This window comes from Somniosus microcephalus, chromosome 31 (genome assembly GCF_052327205.1).
Source record: "Somniosus microcephalus isolate GS21.2 chromosome 31, FLI_Smic_1.0, whole genome shotgun sequence".
NCBI lineage: Eukaryota > Metazoa > Chordata > Chondrichthyes > Squaliformes > Somniosidae > Somniosus > Somniosus microcephalus.
This window is the reverse complement of record NC_141017.1, coordinates 12,928,101-12,946,667: the sequence shown is the minus strand read 5'-3', so window position 1 is coordinate 12,946,667 and position 18,567 is coordinate 12,928,101. Positions and strand designations below refer to the sequence as shown.

Below are 18,567 nucleotides of genomic sequence, written 5' to 3'. Positions count from 1 at the left end.
TCTCCACCTCCCTCTCCTTTAAGACGCTCCTTAAAACCTACCTCTTTGACCAAGCTTTTGGTCACCTATCCTTGTGTCTCATTATGTGGATTAGTGCCTTGGTGTCAAATCTTGTTTGATGACGTTTCTGTCAAGCGCCTTGGGAGGATTTACTACATTAAAGGCGCGATACAAATGCAGGTTGTTGTTAATGCTATATATCATTTATTGTGTGAGTACCTGAGAGATGCCCTTCAACCTGTTTCCAAGCCTGTCCTGTCATTACTCTGCATCACTGGCTCCCAGTGAATGCACAGTTTCACTCGCCTTCCAATTCTTCTTCTCACTCCGAGGAAAGCCGCTCCCCTTGGTGCCTGGCTAAGATTGGGAGCTTGCTGTGCATGTATCGTAGGGTGGTATCCTACTCCTGTGTGTAACTGGCACACACAGTGCCGCCAGATCACGCCTCCTCATCTCAACAGTCAGCAATATCTATGCGGATACTTCGAAACTCCTTTAGCTGCAGTAAAGCTTGAGCTGATTGCAGTCGACAGTATAACCAGTTTCCGTTCAGTTGCACTATGGAGTCGAAACCCACCTCGCGCTGTTGGGACGGGGTGTTGATTTGGGATGTTGTAGTAAAATCAAAGCACCTCCAAGGTCCCTGACCTGTTTTAAAGGGAACGCAGCTCCTGTGTTGCTGGTGTGTTTATCGCTTGATTCTTGGGAAAGAGTGAAGTCCCCCTCTCTCCCTCCCCCCCTCGCCCCTCCCTCCCCCCCCCCTCGCCCCTCCCTCCCCCCCCCCCCCTCGCCCCTCCCTCCCCCCCCCCCCTCGCCCCTCCCTCCCCCCCCCACCTCCTCCCTCCCCTGTTTACATTTAAACTGGACCGCTGACTTGGTCAAAGTTTATTCCATTTTTAGAAAATATCTTTGCAGTCAGATTTCCCCCCTCCTCCCCCAACGATCCCTGGAAGCTACCAATTACCAGCAAAATATTCCCTATTGATTAAAGTGAGATGCTGATGACAAGAATCCTGCTGCCTCCCAGATCCAGGTAGAAAAAGCTGTTGTGTTGGTGACGTGGTCGGATTTTGTTGTATCTGCTCGCAGTCAGAGACTGAGGCTCGGGGGAGCGTCAGAAAAGCTATTGTGCTGAAGAATTTTAATATAACTCTCTTGATCAGACTACGAGGGAAATACAAACCTCGCCACAAGAGTCTTTAGAATACTGTCAGGGTTTTTTTTTTACCCCTCCAAAAAAAGCTTGGATTGCAAAATGCAAACCGTCTGACCTGTGCGCTGGGAGAGCAGGTTAATACAAGAAGGGCCCCATTGTTGAGAGGACGCAGGTGCAGCCAGCTCCCACTGCATTAGGTCAGGCTCATAAGAGAAGAGATGAGAGATGTCTGGGGGCTCCAAGGCGGTCCTTGATCTCGATCTGCATGCTCACCCACATGAACTTTCAGTTGGTGTGTGTTACGGTCACGGTACAGTGTTTCATTTGTTGGTAGAATTATGAAATGTGGACTTTTTTTTTAATCACAACTATCACTTTTCCAAGTCTTTCTCTTAAAGCCCCGGGTGCCCAGTGCGAAGGTGGCATTGATAAGCGTCTGTGTCCTTGCATTGGCCTCCGCCAGCACACACACTATGTGCTTTGACTACGTCCTATGTCATTGAGCAGCGCCTGCTGTTGTACTACTGCCAGAGATCCTATACACATACGCCAGTGTCAAGGTGACGCAGGATCTTTATTTTGTGCGAATTATGTGCTCAAGGTGAGGGAGGTTGGTGCTGGGGAATGGAAAGCTCTGATTGCTGTCCTCCAGTGCCAACGGCAAACACTCCCAAGGCACGGGTTAGATACAGAGTAAAGCTCCCTCTACACTGTCCATCAAACACTCCCAGGGCAGGTACAGCACGGAGTTAGATACAGAGTAAAGCTCCCTCTACACTGTCCATCAAACGCCCCCAGGGCAGGTACAGCATGGGTTAGATACAGAGTAAAGCTCCCTCTACACTGTCCCATCAAACACTCCCAGGGCAGGTACAGCATGGGTTAGATACAGAGTAAAGCTCCCTCTACACTGTCCCATCAAACACACCCAGGGCAGGTACAGCACGGGTTAGATACAGAGTAAAGCTCCCTCGGCACTGCCCCATCAAACACTCCCAGGACAAGTACAGCACGGGTTAGATACAGAGTAAAGCTCCCTCTACACTGTCCATCAAACACCCCCAGGGCAGGTACAGCATGGGTTAGATACAGAGTAAAGCTCCCTCTACACTGTCCCCATCAAACACTCCCAGGGCAGGCACAGCACGGAGTTAGATACAGAGTAAAGCTCCCTCTACACTGTCCCATCAAACACTCCCAGGGCAGGTACAGCATGGGTTAGATACAGAGTAAAGCTCCCTCTACACTGTCCCATCAAACACACCCAGGGCAGGTACAGCACGGGTTAGATACAGAGTAAAGCTCCCTCGGCACTGCCCCATCAAACACTCCCAGGACAGGTACAGCACGGGTTAGATACAGAGTAAAGCTCCCTCTACACTGCCCCATCAAACACTCCCAGGGCGGGTACAGCACAGGGTTAGATACAGAGTAAAGCTCCCTCTACACTGTCCCATCAAACACTCCCAGGGCGGGTACAGCACAGGGTTAGATACAGAGTAAAGCTCCCTCTACACTGTCCCATCAAACACTCCCAGGACAGGTACAGCACAGGTTAGATACAGAGTAAAGCTCCCTCTACACTGTCCCATCAAACACTCCCAGGACAGGTATAGCACGGGTTAGATACAGAGTAAAGCTCCCTCTACACTGCCCCATCAGACACTCCCAGGGCAGGTACAGCACGGGTTAGATACAGAGTAAAGCTCCCTCTACACTGCCCCATCAGACACTCCCAAGGCAGGTACAGCACGGGTTAGATACAGAGTAAAGCTCCCTCTACACTGCCCCATCATTGCAAAAACATGTCTTAATCGGGAGAAGGTTGGGTGATTTGATCGTGTGCTGAAATATCCAGAATTTTGATTGTTACGTTGCTGTGAGTGGGAAAGGTTTTGTACATTTAAAGTTATTGAGCAGGAGCAGGTATTGATGCAATGAGGGTTTAATCTGATGCACCCTTTGTTGCTCAACCTTCTCTTTGACCTGCGCAGCTGATCCCGAGATGGATTTGTAAAATGCCAGCAGTCAGATCGCCCTGAAACAGTCTCTGCATTGCTGGCACCCTGTTCAGTGAAGAGATGCAGAATCTATTGATTTCACAAATTGAAGCTTTTCCCCCCCCCCTGATTCGTGACCCTCGCCGTGGGAATACCTTTAAAACAGATCCCCGAGTGATTCCCATCGACTCCAGTATAACCATTGACTGAAATAGTCGATTTTCAAACAAAGTGCAAGAGACACTGGTTGGCAAGTTTTTTCCAGTGGCCTACAGTGACCCCTAGAGGGCTTTGAGGAAATTGCAGTCACCCTGCACAGAAAATGAAGTGAAGCTACAGCAACTTTTAACTAAAACTTTTCAAACAGTCGTCTTTAATATGTATTTTTTTTAAATGCAGCTTATGTTTTTCTTAGTCTGCCTTCCCTTCCTTTTGTGTTCATTTTTAATAACCTGGGCTTGACACTACAGTATTGCAAGAGGTGCCATCCTTCGCCTGAGATGTTAAACTAAAAAATCTGCCAGTTTTCCTTGACTGGCAATTAGCTGGTGTGTGGAAATAGGCTGAAGTAATACTTTGTTTTAATAAACTATTCCTCTTCCAACTGGAAAGTGCCTGGCCTCTGCTTGGTGACCACTTGACTGAGATTGGGAACTGGCTGTACAGAGGGACTGATCTCGTTCTACTGCGTGCTGCACTTTCTGTCTTTATATCTAGTCCCCCGCCCACCCCACACGAGCGAGAATGCTCCAGGCATCATGAGTGTGGGGCAGGCTTGATGGACCAGCTAGTCTTTTCCTGCCCGTTATTGTTGTATGTTCACAGCTAGGTCTTGATACAGCAAAGCTACTGGACTTGTGCAGAGAACGTGTGTTCAAATCACACCATGGCAGTTTAAGAATTCGAGTTTAGTTTTTAAAAAATCTGGAAATAAATAGCTGGTATCAGTAAAATTGACCATGAAGCTGTCAGATTGTTGTAAAAAACCCAACTGGTTCACTACCTGCCGTCCTTGACCAGTCTGGCCTATATGAGACGCCGGTCCCAAATCAATGTGGTTGACTCTTAATTGCCCTCTGAAGAGACCGAGCAAGACACTGCGTGGTATCAAACCGCTACTCAGTACTTCGAGAAGAAGGCCCAGCAGCACCTTCTCAGAGCAACTAGGGATGGGCACTAAATGCCGGCCTTGCCAGTGGCACCCACATCCCAAGAATGAAATCATTTATTGAAAAAAAAAATACCCAAATGATGTAAGCGTTAAAGCTCAACATCTCATTCCCTGCACTGCCTGTGGAATCTGTTAAACACTGTGCAACCTTAATTTGTACTCGGGGACAATTGCTAACAGGAGCGAACATTTATTACTGCATTTGTGGCTACTTGGCACAGTTTGGAGCGAAGCCCTAACACATGCCGAACCTGCAGCAGCTGCTCCAGAGGCTCCTTGGACTCTACTGTAGGATCTGAATGTGCAGCGATCTCGTGTTACTGGTACCTGCGGATCTCTGTGTCCTGATTTAGGATTTGTTCACCAGCGAGGCAGCAGTGCTAAAAACAAATCTCCGCACTCTCAAAATTCAGAAAGAACACGCTAACAAATAAGAACTATAAGTGCGCACGGGGGTGAGTTGTCGGGGATCGGCAGCTGCAGCTAGGATACTCTCGCCCTGCCCTCCTGGCTGTTTATTTAAATAAAGACTTTATTCACTTATCGTTCAAGTTCGTCATTTGGGTGAGGTGTTTTTAAAATCTTTGTGCAGAGTGAGGTCTTAAAGTACTGAACCGAATGTACAGTGTAGCCAGACTGCCCTTGAAGATGCTGTATTTAGAGCAATGATGAATGTTTCCACTCGCGTTGCAGGGAGGGGAAGGAGTTGGTCTCGGTGTCGGAGATTCCCCTGCACACACACCGGGTGGTGGCGACGTGTCACTCGCTGGTACAGATGGACGATGGGACATTGGTCGGCGATCCCCTCGAGAAGGCGATGCTAACCGCAGTTGACTGGACACTCACAAAAGGTGAAAAGGGTGTTTTTCTGTTTCCATTAATACGGTGCTGTGAAGATGGGCACATGTTCCATTAACTGTGGCGCCTACCAATACAAAACAAACAGGCAAAAGGATATATAGTTTCTGAAGGTACTCAATATATGGTGATTTCATTAATGGTGCTTTGGTATCTGAAATTCGAGTTATAGCTGCTGCTGTTTTTAATGGTATAGTTATCCTGCAATGTATAATTGTTTGATGAACCAACCCATTTCATTTCTGGGGAAGTCCTGATTTAGGATTTGTTCAAAATTCAAAAAGAACACGCTAACAAATGAACCAACCCGTCTAGCCAGGACCGGATGCAAAGAAGCTGTGGTTACTGTATATGCTTATATGTGTGTGCGACTTGCTTTCTTGCACAATCTCCTTCGAATGCTGCTCTCTCCTTGCGCTCTCGCACCCCCTCAATTCTGTTTCTTTTTTCTTATTTCTCTCTCTCGTCGCACCCTGTGGTCAGTTTTCCTCTGAGCTCCCTCCTCTGGTCTCTCCTACTTGCTCGTCCACCTACTTGTGTTGAAATTGCGACTCATCGCATTGTGTCCTACTTTAAATCATTCTTTCCCAGGAGTTCAAAAACCTCGACCACTGATCCGCCCGTCCTCTGTATTTTACTTCCAGATTTAGTTAGTCGTCTCTCTTGCTTGCCTCCACTTTAGTGATGTCCAGCAGGTGGTGTCTTAATGTAAAAAAAATCCAACCGTTTTGCAGCCTCGCCACTAACCCTTGTTGGTGTGGCTCTATTCCATTTGTTCTTGGCCATACAATATGAAAATGATTGACAGGAAAAGACCCATTGGTCCATGCAGCCTGTTGCACACCGTTGTGATGCCCTGTGTATCACATTATATACACTTCCCACAATGTTCCCTCGAATTTTGGGGGCGGGAAGGAGGGCTGCGCGGCCCCTTTAAGAATCCGCTCTTGCGCGGTTTTTACATTTAAAAGCCAGTGAGCTGGCTGCACGGGTGATCCAGCCAGCTGCACGGCTGCGTAACTTAAAGGGATCATTGCTCCCCACCCTACACGGCATCATGTAAAATCTCCTAGGAGAGGTGCAAAACCAGATAAAACCCCAGGCCAATTAGGGGCTAGGGGAACTGGAAAACATCCCCCCCCCCCCCCCCCCCCCCGGTTAGGCGATCAAAATGAGTCCAGATCACATTGACCTTGATTTGTATTACAGGATACCTACTTCTAATAGGCGGTGATCTCCACCCCAGTCAGAAACAGGTCCAGTTCTCCCTTGAAGCGAATCAGTGTTCACTGCAAGAGCCGACAACCTGTTCCACATCTCTATTATCAGAAGAACTGCCTAACATCCGACCTAGTTCTGCCCTTGCATAACTCGTAAGCGTGACCCTCCCACCCCGGGAATTAATCTTGAAATAATTGGTCTACATAACCACAAGCTAGTCCCATTATTATTATAAATCTCGATCAAATCCCCCCCTTAAGTCTACGCTTCTCTAAGGTGTGGAGACCCAGCTCATTGAGCTTATCTGGGTAACTAAGGTGTTTTAGACTGGGAATTAATCTTGTGGCCCTCCTTTGCACCCTCTCCAGAGCCTCAATATCACCCACCATATGAGGAGGCCAAAACTGGACCCAGTATTCTAACTGAGGCCCAACCAAGGTCTTGTACAAGGACAAAATGATACGCTTTGTTTTAAAGTGAATTGTGTTGCGTCTACACCCTAGAACCCTGTTCACTTGAGCTATAGTTTCACGGCATTGGTCAGGAACCTTCAGTGAGTGATGCACTAAAACACCCAGATCTCATTCTTTCACCATTGACTTGTATTCTTTTCCCTATAGGGTATATGTATATTTAGCATTTGACCAGCCCACGTGCATAACTCTGCATTTTTCTAAATTAAACATCATTCGCCAAACATGGACCCAATCCCTCAGCACATTGAGTTGCGCTTGTAGTAGTCGAGCATCCTCGACAGTCCTGACTCTCGCGCATATATTGGTATTGTCCGCAAACTCACGGATCATTCCCCCCAACACCTACATCTAGATCATTAATGAAAATAGTAAATGACCAAGGTCGTAACACCAATCCCTGCAGGACACCACTGGTAACCGGTCTCCAAGTTGATCCAAATCCATCGACAAACACTTTCTGCCCACGAGCATTCGGCCAATTCTCAATCCACTGCAGCAGATCACCACTAATTCCACAAGATTCTATCTTGCAGAGTAACCTATTGTGCGGTACCTTATCAAAGGCTCTCTGAAAGTCCAAGTAGACAGTGTATGCCAGGGTACCCTCATCCACTAACTTGGTGACGACTTCAATCAATTTCCAGAAGCTATGTTGTGTGTCCCTATAAAGCCTTCTCTGTCTAAGTGGTCATAAAGTGTATCCCTAATGATTCATCTTGCATCTTGCCTATTACTGACGTCAAGTTAATGGGCCTATAGTTACCCGGTTCTAACTTTATCCTCCTTTTTAAAAATTGGAGATCCGGACATGGGGCCTGTCCCATCTCCTTAAAGGACCCTCTGGCGAATATCATCTGGGCTGGCAGCCTGATATTTTACGGTTCCTTACTCTTTCTAAAGCAATATCCTCATCTATTTTAATATTAACAGTTTAATTGTTAACAGCCCCACTTACTGCTTCAGGAGCAAAACGATGCAAAAACATTTCCAAACCTGCAGTAGCGTTTCGATAAGCCAATTTAAAATGTTGTTTTTCAGTCGCCTACTGTGCAGAAAAGTTGCCGAATTCAACAGAACATTTTAAGAACAAAACTTTGCCTCCCTGTTGACCTTCATTCCCCAGATGAGAAGGTTTTCCCCAAAAGTATCAAATCGCAAGGTCTGAAAATCCACCAGCGCTTTCACTTTGCCAGCGCGCTGAAACGCATGTCAGTCCTCGGCTCTTACGAAAAGATGGGCTCCACGGATCTCCAATACATCAGTGCGGTGAAGGGAGCGCCTGAGACACTGCGTAGCATGGTAAGAAGCCTGGCCAGGGCATTGAGCACCATGTGAATCTGAAGGGATGCGTAGGGACCTGTGGGGAGGGAGGGGGGTGGCGGTTTCTACTGTTTTCCATTTACATGGTAAACGTGTGCAAAAACTGCCCTTTATTTCACTATCAAACAGCAGAAGTCTTATTTCTTTCCCCTCCATCATGCTTCCACCCCCCGCCCCGCTGCAACAGTTCATTGTAACCCACAGTCGCCTCTTACTAAGTGACAGTGCACTCAATTAAGGTAATTAGCAAAAAATCGAGGGGGGAGATGGAAATAAATTTACGCATTGAGTTATGATCTGGAATGCACCGCCTGCCTGAAACGGTGGTTTAAGAAGATTCAGTAGTAACTTTCAGAAGGGGTATTTATCCAATTCTCTATTAAGAGCCGGCATAGACGCGATTGGGCCGATTGGCCTCTTTCAATGCTGCAAGATTCTATATCCACGTAAAGTCGAGGTGGCGCAGTTCATCGTGGAGCAGCGGCAGTGAGTCAGGCTCTCCATTCCCAAATGTGAGTTTCACATCGCAGAGATGTTGGGGTGAGGCAGTAGAAACACCTGCTCCCTGTGGGGGCGTGACAACAGAGCCCAGGTCACACGTGTACACCTTTCAGATGGGTTAGGACTGGCTTTGGGAGGAGGTGACCCGCTCACACTTGATCGGTGATGTATGGCCTTGGACAATGGAGGAGCCCAAGGACGAGAGGAAAGGTTTAAGCTAGAGGATAAGAAAATTTACATCTAAGTGCAAGCTATGTATAAATAATAAAATTTATCTTTGAAAAATCAGAAACGTTTTTGATTACATTTACATTGGGTAGCCTTGATTTTTGGTGCCAAAAACCATGATCTAACTCCATCTTTTGACCATGAAAATATTTGAAAGTTAACAAAATATTCTCAGTTGTGAGCCAGTGTTTAAAAATTGAGGGATAGCGAGCCCTGTTTGACTGGGTAGGTTCTGCATTATCTTGCGGAAAGCCAGAGATTGAATTATTGAAACCTTCTGTCTAATTTCCCTTGTTGCAGTAGTGTTCCTCCCGTCCCGGAACAGGCCGTGTCATGTAGCAGTTCCACTGAGGGGGGCCACAGCTCCAGTGCTGTTCTGCAATTGGCTCACAGAAAGAGCTGCTGGGGTGGCTCACTTTCCTAGGTATTTTTGTCCCTTCCTGAGAGGAAGGACGTGTCCTCCACTCCTTGCTGATCGCCAAGGTCTTGGCCACAATTGGTAACTCGCCATGTGAGGGCATTGGCACAGAGCCATCTACTGCTGTACCAGGTGTTATTGTGATGCTTCAGGAACCCATCACTGGTTTGCTTTTATGCATCGTATTGTACGTGGTTTTATTGATTCTATTGTACATGTGGTTGTTTTCTAGTTCTCTGAGCGTCCCCAAAACTATGATACTGTCCACACTGAGATGTCACGAGAGGGAGCGCGTGTACTAGCCTTGGGATATAAGGAGATGGGACACCTCAGTCATCAGCAGGTAAAAATATGCTTGCACTTCTTAACTTGGCTCGCACACCAGCAGGTAAACCTCTTCTGTACAGGTCACCATGCTGAACTGAATCTTTGGAATTCTCTGCCCCAGAGGGCTGTGAATGCTGAGTCGTTGAGTATATTCAAGGCTGAGATCGATAGATTTTTGGACTCGTGGGGAATCAAGGGATATGGAGATCGGGCAGGAAAGTGGAGTTGAGGTCAATGATCAGCCATGATCTTATTGAATGGCGGAGCAGGCTCGAGGGGCCGTATGGCCGACTCCTGCTCCTATTTCTTACCTTTCTTATGTACAGGTAACTACAGGTAGCAATGTTATCCTGTACGCACAATGACGATGTCCTGCACAAGTGACCATTTTACTTCAGACGCCAGCAGGTGAACCACTTTTCTGCATAAGAACAAGAAATAGGAGCAGGAGTAGGCCAATCGGCCCCTCGAGCCTGCTCCACCATTCAATAAGATCATGGCTGATCTGATCCTAACCTCAAATCTTCTATAACTCTCCATCCCACCCGAACCCATGTGATCTCCCGGGAGAGGCGAAAAACCAGATAAAAGACCCAATGGCCAATTTGGGAGAAAAAATCTGGGAAATTCCTCTCCGACCCATCTAGGCGATCGAAACTCGTCCAGGAGATCACTCTGTCCCTATATTTTCTACAGTACTTACCTTCTGTAAAGGTGATCTCCACCCCAGCCAGGAACAGGAATAAAACCATCTCCTGAAATCTAACACAGAATTAGAACACAAGAAGTAGGAGCAGAACCAGGCTACACGGCCCCTGGGCCCACTCCACTACCCACAGGGCCATGACCATTCCGAACCTAGACTCATGTCCAATTTCCTGCCCGCTCCCCGTAACCCTTAATTCCCTTTACTTCTAGGAAACTATCTATTTCTGTTTTAAATTTATTTAATGATGTAGCTTCCACAGCTTTCTGGGGCAGCAAATTCCACAAACCTACCACCCTCTGAGTGAAGAAGTTTCTCCTCATCTCAGTTTTGAATGAGCAGCCCCTTATTCTAAGATTATGCCTCCCAGTTCTAGTTTCACCCATCATTGGGAACATCCTCACCGCATCCACCCAATCAAGCCCCTTCACAATCTTATATGTTTCAATAAGATCGCCTCTCATTCTTCTGAACTCCAATGAGTAGAGTCCCAATCTACTCAACCTCTCCTCATATGACCACCCCCTCATCCCCGGGATTAACCGAGTGAACCTTCTTTGTACTGACTCGAGAGCAAGTATGTCTTTTCTTAAGTATGGACACCAAAACTGTATGCAGTATTCCAGGTGCGGTCTCACCAATACCTTGTACAACTGCAGCAATACCTCCCTGTTTTTATATTCTATCCCCCTAGCAATAAAAGCCAACATTCCATTGGCCTTCTTGATCACTTGCTGCACCTGCATACTAACTTTTGAGTTTCGTGCACCAGGACCCCCAGATCCCTTTGTACTACAGTACTTTCCAGTTTCTTGCCATTAAGATAATAACTTGCTCTATGATTTTTCCTGCCAAAGTGCATAACCTCACACTTTCCAGTATTGTATTCCATCTGCCAAATCTCTGCCCACTTACTTAGCCTGTCTATGTCCCTTTGCAGGTTTTTTATGTCCTCCTCACTCACTACTTTCCCTCCCATCTTTGTATCATCTGCAAACTTTGATATGTTACACTCGGTCCCCTCCTCCAAATCGTTAATATAGATTGTAAAGAGTTGGGGACCCAGCACTGACCCCTGCGGAACACCACTAGTTACTGATTGCCAGTCTGAGAACGAACCATTTATCCCAACTCTCTGCTTTCTGTTAGATAGCCAATCCTCTATCCATGCCAGAATATTACCCCCAATCCCGTGATTTTTTATCTTGAGCAATAATCTTTTGTGTGGCACCTTGTCAAATGCCTTTTGGAAGTCTAAATACACTACGTCCACTGGTTACCCTTTATCCACCCTGTATGTTACTTCCTCAAAGAACTCAAGCAAATTTGTCAAACATGACTTCCCCTTCATGAAACCATGCTGAGTTTGTCCTATTAAATTATGTTTATCCAAATGTCCCGTTACTGTCTCCTTAATAATGGACTCTAACATTTTACCAACCACAGATGTTAGGCTAACAGGTCTATAGTTTCCAGCCTTCTGTCTACTACCCTTTTTAAATAAGGGTGTTACATTAGCAGAGTGATCAAATTAGTGCTCAAACCAGTAAGTAATTCAATACCTGCTCACTACGGACAGTACATTACCATTGTGCCTGTGTTGTATGCAGACTGGGCATGGAACAACAAGTTGCATTTATACAGTGCGTTAGAGGAGCGTAATCAGACACAGTGGCACCAAGCCAAAGAAGATATTCGGGCAGGTGACCAAAAGCTTGGTCAAAGAAGTAGGTTTTAAGGGTCATCTTAAAGGAGTGCGGAGAGGTTTAGGGAGGGAATTCCACAACTTGGATCCTAAGCCTAGGCAGCTGAAGGCACGGCCGCCAATGGTGGGGGCGATGGAAATTGGGGATGCGCAAGAATTGGAGGAGTGCAGAGATCTCTAGAGGGTTGTAGGGCTGGGGAGATTATAAAGATAGGGAGGGGCGGGGCCATGGAGGGATTTGAAAACGAGGAGCAATTTAAATTCAAGGCATTGCCAGACCGGGAGGCAATGTAGGTCAGCGAGCACAGGGGTGATGGGTGAACGGGACTTGGCGCGAGTTAGGATACGGGCAGTGAGCACAGGGGTGATGGGTGAACGGGACTTGGCGCGAGTTAGGATACGGGCAGTGAGCACAGGGGTGATGGGTGAACGGGACTTGGCGCGAGTTAGGATACGGGCAGTGAGCACAGGGGTGATGGGTGAACAGGACTTGGCGCGAGTTAGGATACGGGCAGTGAGCACGGGTGATGGGTGAACGGGACTTGGCGCGAGTTAGGATACGGGCAGTGAGCACAGGGGTGATGGGTGAACGGGACTTGGCGCGAGTTAGGATACGGGTAGCAGAGTTTTAGATGAGCTGAAGTTTAACTAGCCTGTGTGTGATATGAGAGCTAATACATGAAAACCTCAATCCTCCCGTACTTTGAAAGGGGTGCGATTTTTTTTTTTTTTTTTTTTTTTTATGGGACAGATTGGTGCATCTTAGAGTTTTGTGTTTCTGCAACAAATCCTTGCCCTTGCACTACCCTATCGAGAAACCTTTGGACCAGTGGATTCCCGCCAGCAGCTTCACTCGCTGTGGTTGGGTGGGGTGGTGATGTGTTGGTGGGCATCCCTGTTCTGCTCTCGCACCGTGGCTGGGAGCTGTACAGGAGCAGCCTGCAAATAACTCCTGACAGAAGAAGCCTCTGCCCTGTGGTCACTGTCAATGCACAATTTGTCCTGAGCGCTATTTCGGTTTGAGTCAGTGGAATAATATTTACTGGGTCCTGTGTGGTTTCCAAAGCACAGATTTTGCATTCTTTTATATATTTAAAAAAACGCATGAGAAAAATCAAAATTGACTCCAGTTACTGTCAGTTGCACTGACGCATTAAAATTCTGGAGTGAATTTAATACTGTATGCTTGGGAAAGGGAGAGTCTTCATGGGTGAATGCATTGCCTGGTGTGCTGCTGAGCCAAATAGCCTTAAAGGCCCCAAATTGCCTCCTTGGTTGAAACATAGAAACATAGAAGATAGGAGCAGGAGTAGGCCATTCGGCCCCTCGAGCCTGCTCCGCAAATCTCCACTATCCTCCCACTCGCAAAGACATGCAATGTTATTTTTATATTGATGGTCTGTGAGGACCATCTCCTCAACACTGATCTGTAGCCAGTAAGTGAAAGTTGTGTGTGCGCATTTTTAGCAAATGCCCAATATTGCAGTCTGAATGCTTCAATGCTGCCCCACGGGGTGATTTCAGAGCATGTTATCAGCCCGGACAGCGGCTCCTGTAATCTATACATTAAAAATAGTGTGTCCTTGCTGTCCACTTTTCCCATTTTACGTGTCCGAATTGGATCAGTGGGCATCACTCTCGTTCAAGTCAGAAAGTCATGGATTCAAGCCCCATTCCGGGGACTTGAGCATATTATCTCGGCGTTGCCTTTAGTGCAGTGCTGAGGGAGTGCTGCACTGTTGGAGGCGCTGTCTTTCGGATGAGCCGTTGAACCTGTCTGCAGGTGGATGTAAAAGATCCCATGGCACAATGCGAAGAAGAGCAGAAGAGTTCTCTTGATATCCTGGCCAACAATTATCCCTCATCCAACCTCACCAACACAGTTTAATTGCTGTTTGAGCGACTTTGCTGTGCCCAACTTGATGTGTTTCCTACGTTACTGCAGTGATTGAACTTCAAAATGATTTAATTGGCCTGAGTTTGTGGAAGACGCTATATAAATGCAAGTTTGTTCTTATTATAAATTCTTGTGTCGACATATATAATGAAAATGTCCTTATATAAACTATTTACACTGTAACTCTATCCTCCTGCAGCACCTGCTGGGAGGGTGTAAATACAGAGCGACATTTTCCATTATAAATGGAAAGTTTGCATTGGAAATATAAAAATAAGGACAGAATGTATGAGTTTAAAATCGGGATTGAGTTACATCTGCACGCCCTGGTTCAATTATCCCCCATTCCTCTAACCCACTTCACTCGGTCTTTGTTCTCCATGTGCAGTGCCATAGATCAGTTGATCACTAGATTAAAATGACACTTCAGTCCTTGCCATGAGGGATGTCGAAGCTTCTATATTTTCCAACGAGAGACGGGGTTCCTGTTCTTTGGGTAGTTGAGACTGGGGGGCCTTGCATTACATCCTATGTTGATATTATTGGTTCTGTTTGCTGTGATAGTTCGAATGTGCAGAAACCTTTTTTTTTACCTCGTTCGCACAAGCCACTTTTACATTGCACTAGGTGTCACACTAGTGCCCTACTCGAGCATTCAGAGACTTGTGTATTTAATGAGATGTAAATTTGCCTTCCAATGTTCCTTGGCAGTCGGCAGGACTGTGGGGTTTGGAGTTTTTGGCAGTAATAGCCTTGTTCATGCGGGAGGTAAAAGTGTTGGTGCTGCCAGATTTTTTCCTTTCTGTAAGAGCTGCTGTTAATTTTGTCCCCGTGTTTCTTTCTCCCCCCCTCCCCAGGTCCGAGAAATATCCCGAGAGAAGTTGGAGTCGGACCTGAAATTTGCTGGCTTCATGGTCGTTTCTTGTCCCCTCAAGACTGATTCGAAAGCAGTCATCAAAGAGATCCAGAATGCATCACATCAAGTAGGTGTACCTTCCAATTAGACTGCACGCGGTAACGGTGCTTCCTGCAGCGGCCTCTGGTCACTTCGTTTGTTGGCCAGGTGGGCCTCCATTGTGAAGAGTCATTAAGGTCTATTGGCAAGTGATCACCTCACTTTGTTGATGCATCTAACGGTGAGGTGGGCTTCAGGGGGTCAAGTGCCAAAAGTAACGATGCGTGATGTTAGAAACAAATATAATGGCGGCTGTTGCTGGGTGGGCGATGATCACCATAGCAACACACTAATATATTTGGCTAACGGACCTTCTGTTTTTGACTTTTCATTGAGAACTCTAATATTTCTTGCATCTAAAATGTTAGTGCCATTGGGAAAATATTAATCCCCAACCAAGCCAAACATAGCCATAAAGTACAGATATACTAAATTACATTGTACAACTTTAATTAGATTAAGTAACCGTTTTGTGTTTTTTTTTCTTTTCCATCTCATTCTTCCCTTTAATATATTTTCTCTCAATCCTGGTTGGTTCGCTCTCTGTCGCTGTTCGTTCCTTTTTTTTCTCTTTTTCTCTCTCCTTTCCACTTCACTCTTTTTCCCCCTCTCCCCCCTCTCTTTCTCCCTTCCCCCTCCCCCTCTTTCTTTCTCCCTTCCCCCTCCCCCCTCTTTCTTTCTCCCTTCCCCCCCCCTCTCTTTCTCCCTTCCCCCCCCTCTCTTTCTCCCTTCCCCCCCCTCTCTTTCTCCCTTCCCCCCCCTCTCTTTCTCCCTTCCCCCCCTCTTTCTCCCTTCCCCCCCTCTCTTTCTCCCTTCCCCCCCTCTCTTTCTCCCTTCCCCCCCTCTCTTTCTCCCTTCCCCCCCTCTCTTTCTCCCTTCCCCCCCTCTCTTTCTCCCTTCCCCCCCTCTCTTTCTCCCTTCCCCCCCTCTCTTTCTCCCTTCCCCCCCTCTCTTTCTCCCTTCCCCCCCCTCTCTTTCTCCCTTCCCCCCCTCTCTTTCTCCCTTCCCCCCCTCTCTTTCTCCCTTCCCCCCCTCTCTTTCTCCCTTCCCCCCCTCTCTTTCTCCCTTCCCCCCCTCTCTTTCTCCCTTCCCCCCCTCTCTTTCTCCCTTCCCCCCCTCTCTTTCTCCCTTCCCCCCCCTCTCTTTCTCCCTTCCCCCCCTCTCTTTCTCCCTTCCCCCCCTCTCTTTCTCCCTTCCCCCCCTCTCTTTCTCCCTTCCCCCCCCTCTTTCTCCCTTCCCCCCCCTCTTCTCCCTTCCCCCCCTCTCTTTCTCCCTTCCCCCCCCCTCTCTTTCTCCCTTCCCCCCCTCTCTTTCTCCCTTCCCCCCCCCTCTCTTTCTCCCTTCCCCCCCTCTCTTTCTCCCTTCCCCCCCCTCTCTTTCTCCCTTCCCCCCCTCTCTTTCTCCCTTCCCCCCCTCTCTTTCTCCCTTCCCCCCCTCTCTTTCTCCCTTCCCCCCTCTCTTTCTCCCTTCCCCCCCTCTCTTTCTCCCTTCCCCCCCTCTCTTTCTCCCTTCCCCCCCTCTCTTTCTCCCTTCCCCCCCTCTCTTTCTCCCTTCCCCCCCCTCTCTTTCTCCCTTCCCCCCCTCTCTTTCTCCCTTCCCCCCCTCTCTTTCTCCCTTCCCCCCCTCTCTTTCTCCCTTCCCCCCCCTCTCTTTCTCCCTTCCCCCCCCTCTCTTTCTCCCTTCCCCCCCTCTCTTTCTCCCTTCCCCCCCCTCTCTTTCTCCCTTCCCCCCCCTCTCTTTCCTCCCTTCCCCCCCTCTCTTTCTCCCTTCCCCCCCCTCTCTTTCTCCCTTCCCCCCCCTCTCTTTCTCCCTTCCCCCCCTCTCTTTCTCCCTTCCCCCCCTCTCTTTCTCCCTTCCCCCCCTCTCTTTCTCCCTTCCCCCCCTCTCTTTCTCCCTTCCCCCCCTCTCTTTCTCCCTTCCCCCCCTCTCTTTCTCCCTTCCCCCCCCTCTCTTTCTCCCTTCCCCCCCTCTCTTTCTCCCTTCCCCCCCTCTCTTTCTCCCTTCCCCCCCCTCTCTTTCTCCCTTCCCCCCCTCTCTTTCTCCCTTCCCCCCCTCTCTTTCTCCCTTCCCCCCCTCTCTTTCTCCCTTCCCCCCCTCTCTTTCTCCCTTCCCCCCCTCTCTTTCTCCCTTCCCCCCCTCTCTTTCTCCCTTCCCCCCTTCTTTCTCCCTTCCCCCCTCTCTTTCTCCCTTCCCCCCCCTCTCTTTCTCTCCCTTCCCCCCCCTCTCTTTCTCCCTTCCCCCCCTCTCTTTCTCCCTTCCCCCCCTCTCTTTCTCCCTTCCCCCCCCTCTCTTTCTCCCTTCCCCCCCCTCTCTTTCTCCCTTCCCCCCCTCTCTTTCTCCCTTCCCCCCCTCTCTTTCTCCCTTCCCCCCCCTCTCTTTCTCCCTTCCCCCCCCTCTCTTTCTCCCTTCCCCCCCTCTCTTTCTCCCTTCCCCCCCTCTCTTTCTCCCTTCCCCCCCTCTCTTTCTCCCTTCCCCCCTCTCTTTCTCCCTTCCCCCCTCTCTTTCTCCCTTCCCCCTTTCTTTCTCCCTTCCCCCTTTCTTTCTCCCTTCCCCCTTTCTTTCTCCCTTCCCCCTTTCTTTCTCCCTTCCCCCCTTTCTTTCTCCCTTCCCCCCCTCTCTTTCTCCCTTCCCCCCCTCTCTTTCTCCCTTCCCCCCCCTCTCTTTCTCCCTTCCCCCCCTCTCTTTCTCCCTTCCCCCCCTCTCTTTCTCCCTTCCCCCCCCCTCTCTTTCTCCCTTCCCCCCCCTCTCTTTCTCCCTTCCCCCCCCTCTCTTTCTCCCTTCCCCCCCCTCTCTTTCTCCCTTCCCCCCCCTCTCTTTCTCCCTTCCCCCCCCTCTCTTTCTCCCTTCCCCCCCCTCTCTTTCTCCCTTCCCCCCCCTCTCTTTCTCCCTTCCCCCCCTCTCTTTCTCCCTTCCCCCCCCTCTCTTTCTCCCTTCCCCCCCCTCTCTTTCTCCCTTCCCCCCCTCTCTTTCTCCCTTCCCCCCCTCTCTTTCTCCCTTCCCCCCCCTCTCTTTCTCCCTTCCCCCCCTCTCTTTCTCCCTTCCCCCCCTCTCGTTCTCCCTTCCCCCCCCTCTCGTTCTCCCTTCCCCCCCTCTCGTTCTCCCTTCCCCCCCTCTCGTTCTCCCTTCCCCCCCTCTCGTTCTCCCTTCCCCCCCTCTCGTTCTCCCTTCCCCCCCTCTCGTTCTCCCTTCCCCCCCTCTCGTTCTCCCTTCCCCCCCTCTCGTTCTCCCTTCCCCCCCTCTCGTTCTCCCTTCCCCCCCTCTCGTTCTCCCTTCCCCCCCTCTCGTTCTCCCTTCCCCCCCTCTCGTTCTCCCTTCCCCCCCTCTCGTTCTCCCTTCCCCCCCTCTCGTTCTCCCTTCCCCCCCTCTCGTTCTCCCTTCCCCCCCTCTCGTTCTCCCTTCCCCCCCCTCTCGTTCTCCCTTCCCCCCCCTCTCGTTCTCCCTTCCCCCCCTCTCGTTCTCCCTTCCCCCCCTCTCGTTCTCCCTTCCCCCCCCTCTCTTTCTCCCTTCCCCCCCTCTCTTTCTCCCTTCCCCCCCTCTCTTTCTCCCTTCCCCCCCTCTCTTTCTCCCTTCCCCCCCTCTCTTTCTCCCTTCCCCCCCTCTCTTTCTCCCTTCCCCCCCTCTCTTTCTC

The 18,567-nt window shown here is 49.1% G+C and overlaps 1 protein-coding gene across 1 annotated transcript in view; it reads left to right on the top strand.

Annotated features, from left to right (window-relative positions):
* The window catches only part of atp13a1 (ATPase 13A1), a 119,091-nt gene that overhangs the window by 44,541 nt on the left and 55,983 nt on the right, over nt 1-18,567 (top strand). The window contains exons 13-16 of the mRNA XM_085971416.1: nt 5,021-5,178; nt 8,006-8,181; nt 9,582-9,692; nt 14,842-14,985. Coding sequence (XP_085827542.1) covers nt 5,021-5,178; nt 8,006-8,181; nt 9,582-9,692; nt 14,842-14,985 — 589 coding nt within the window. The remainder of the gene's footprint in view (nt 1-5,020; nt 5,179-8,005; nt 8,182-9,581; nt 9,693-14,841; nt 14,986-18,567) is intronic.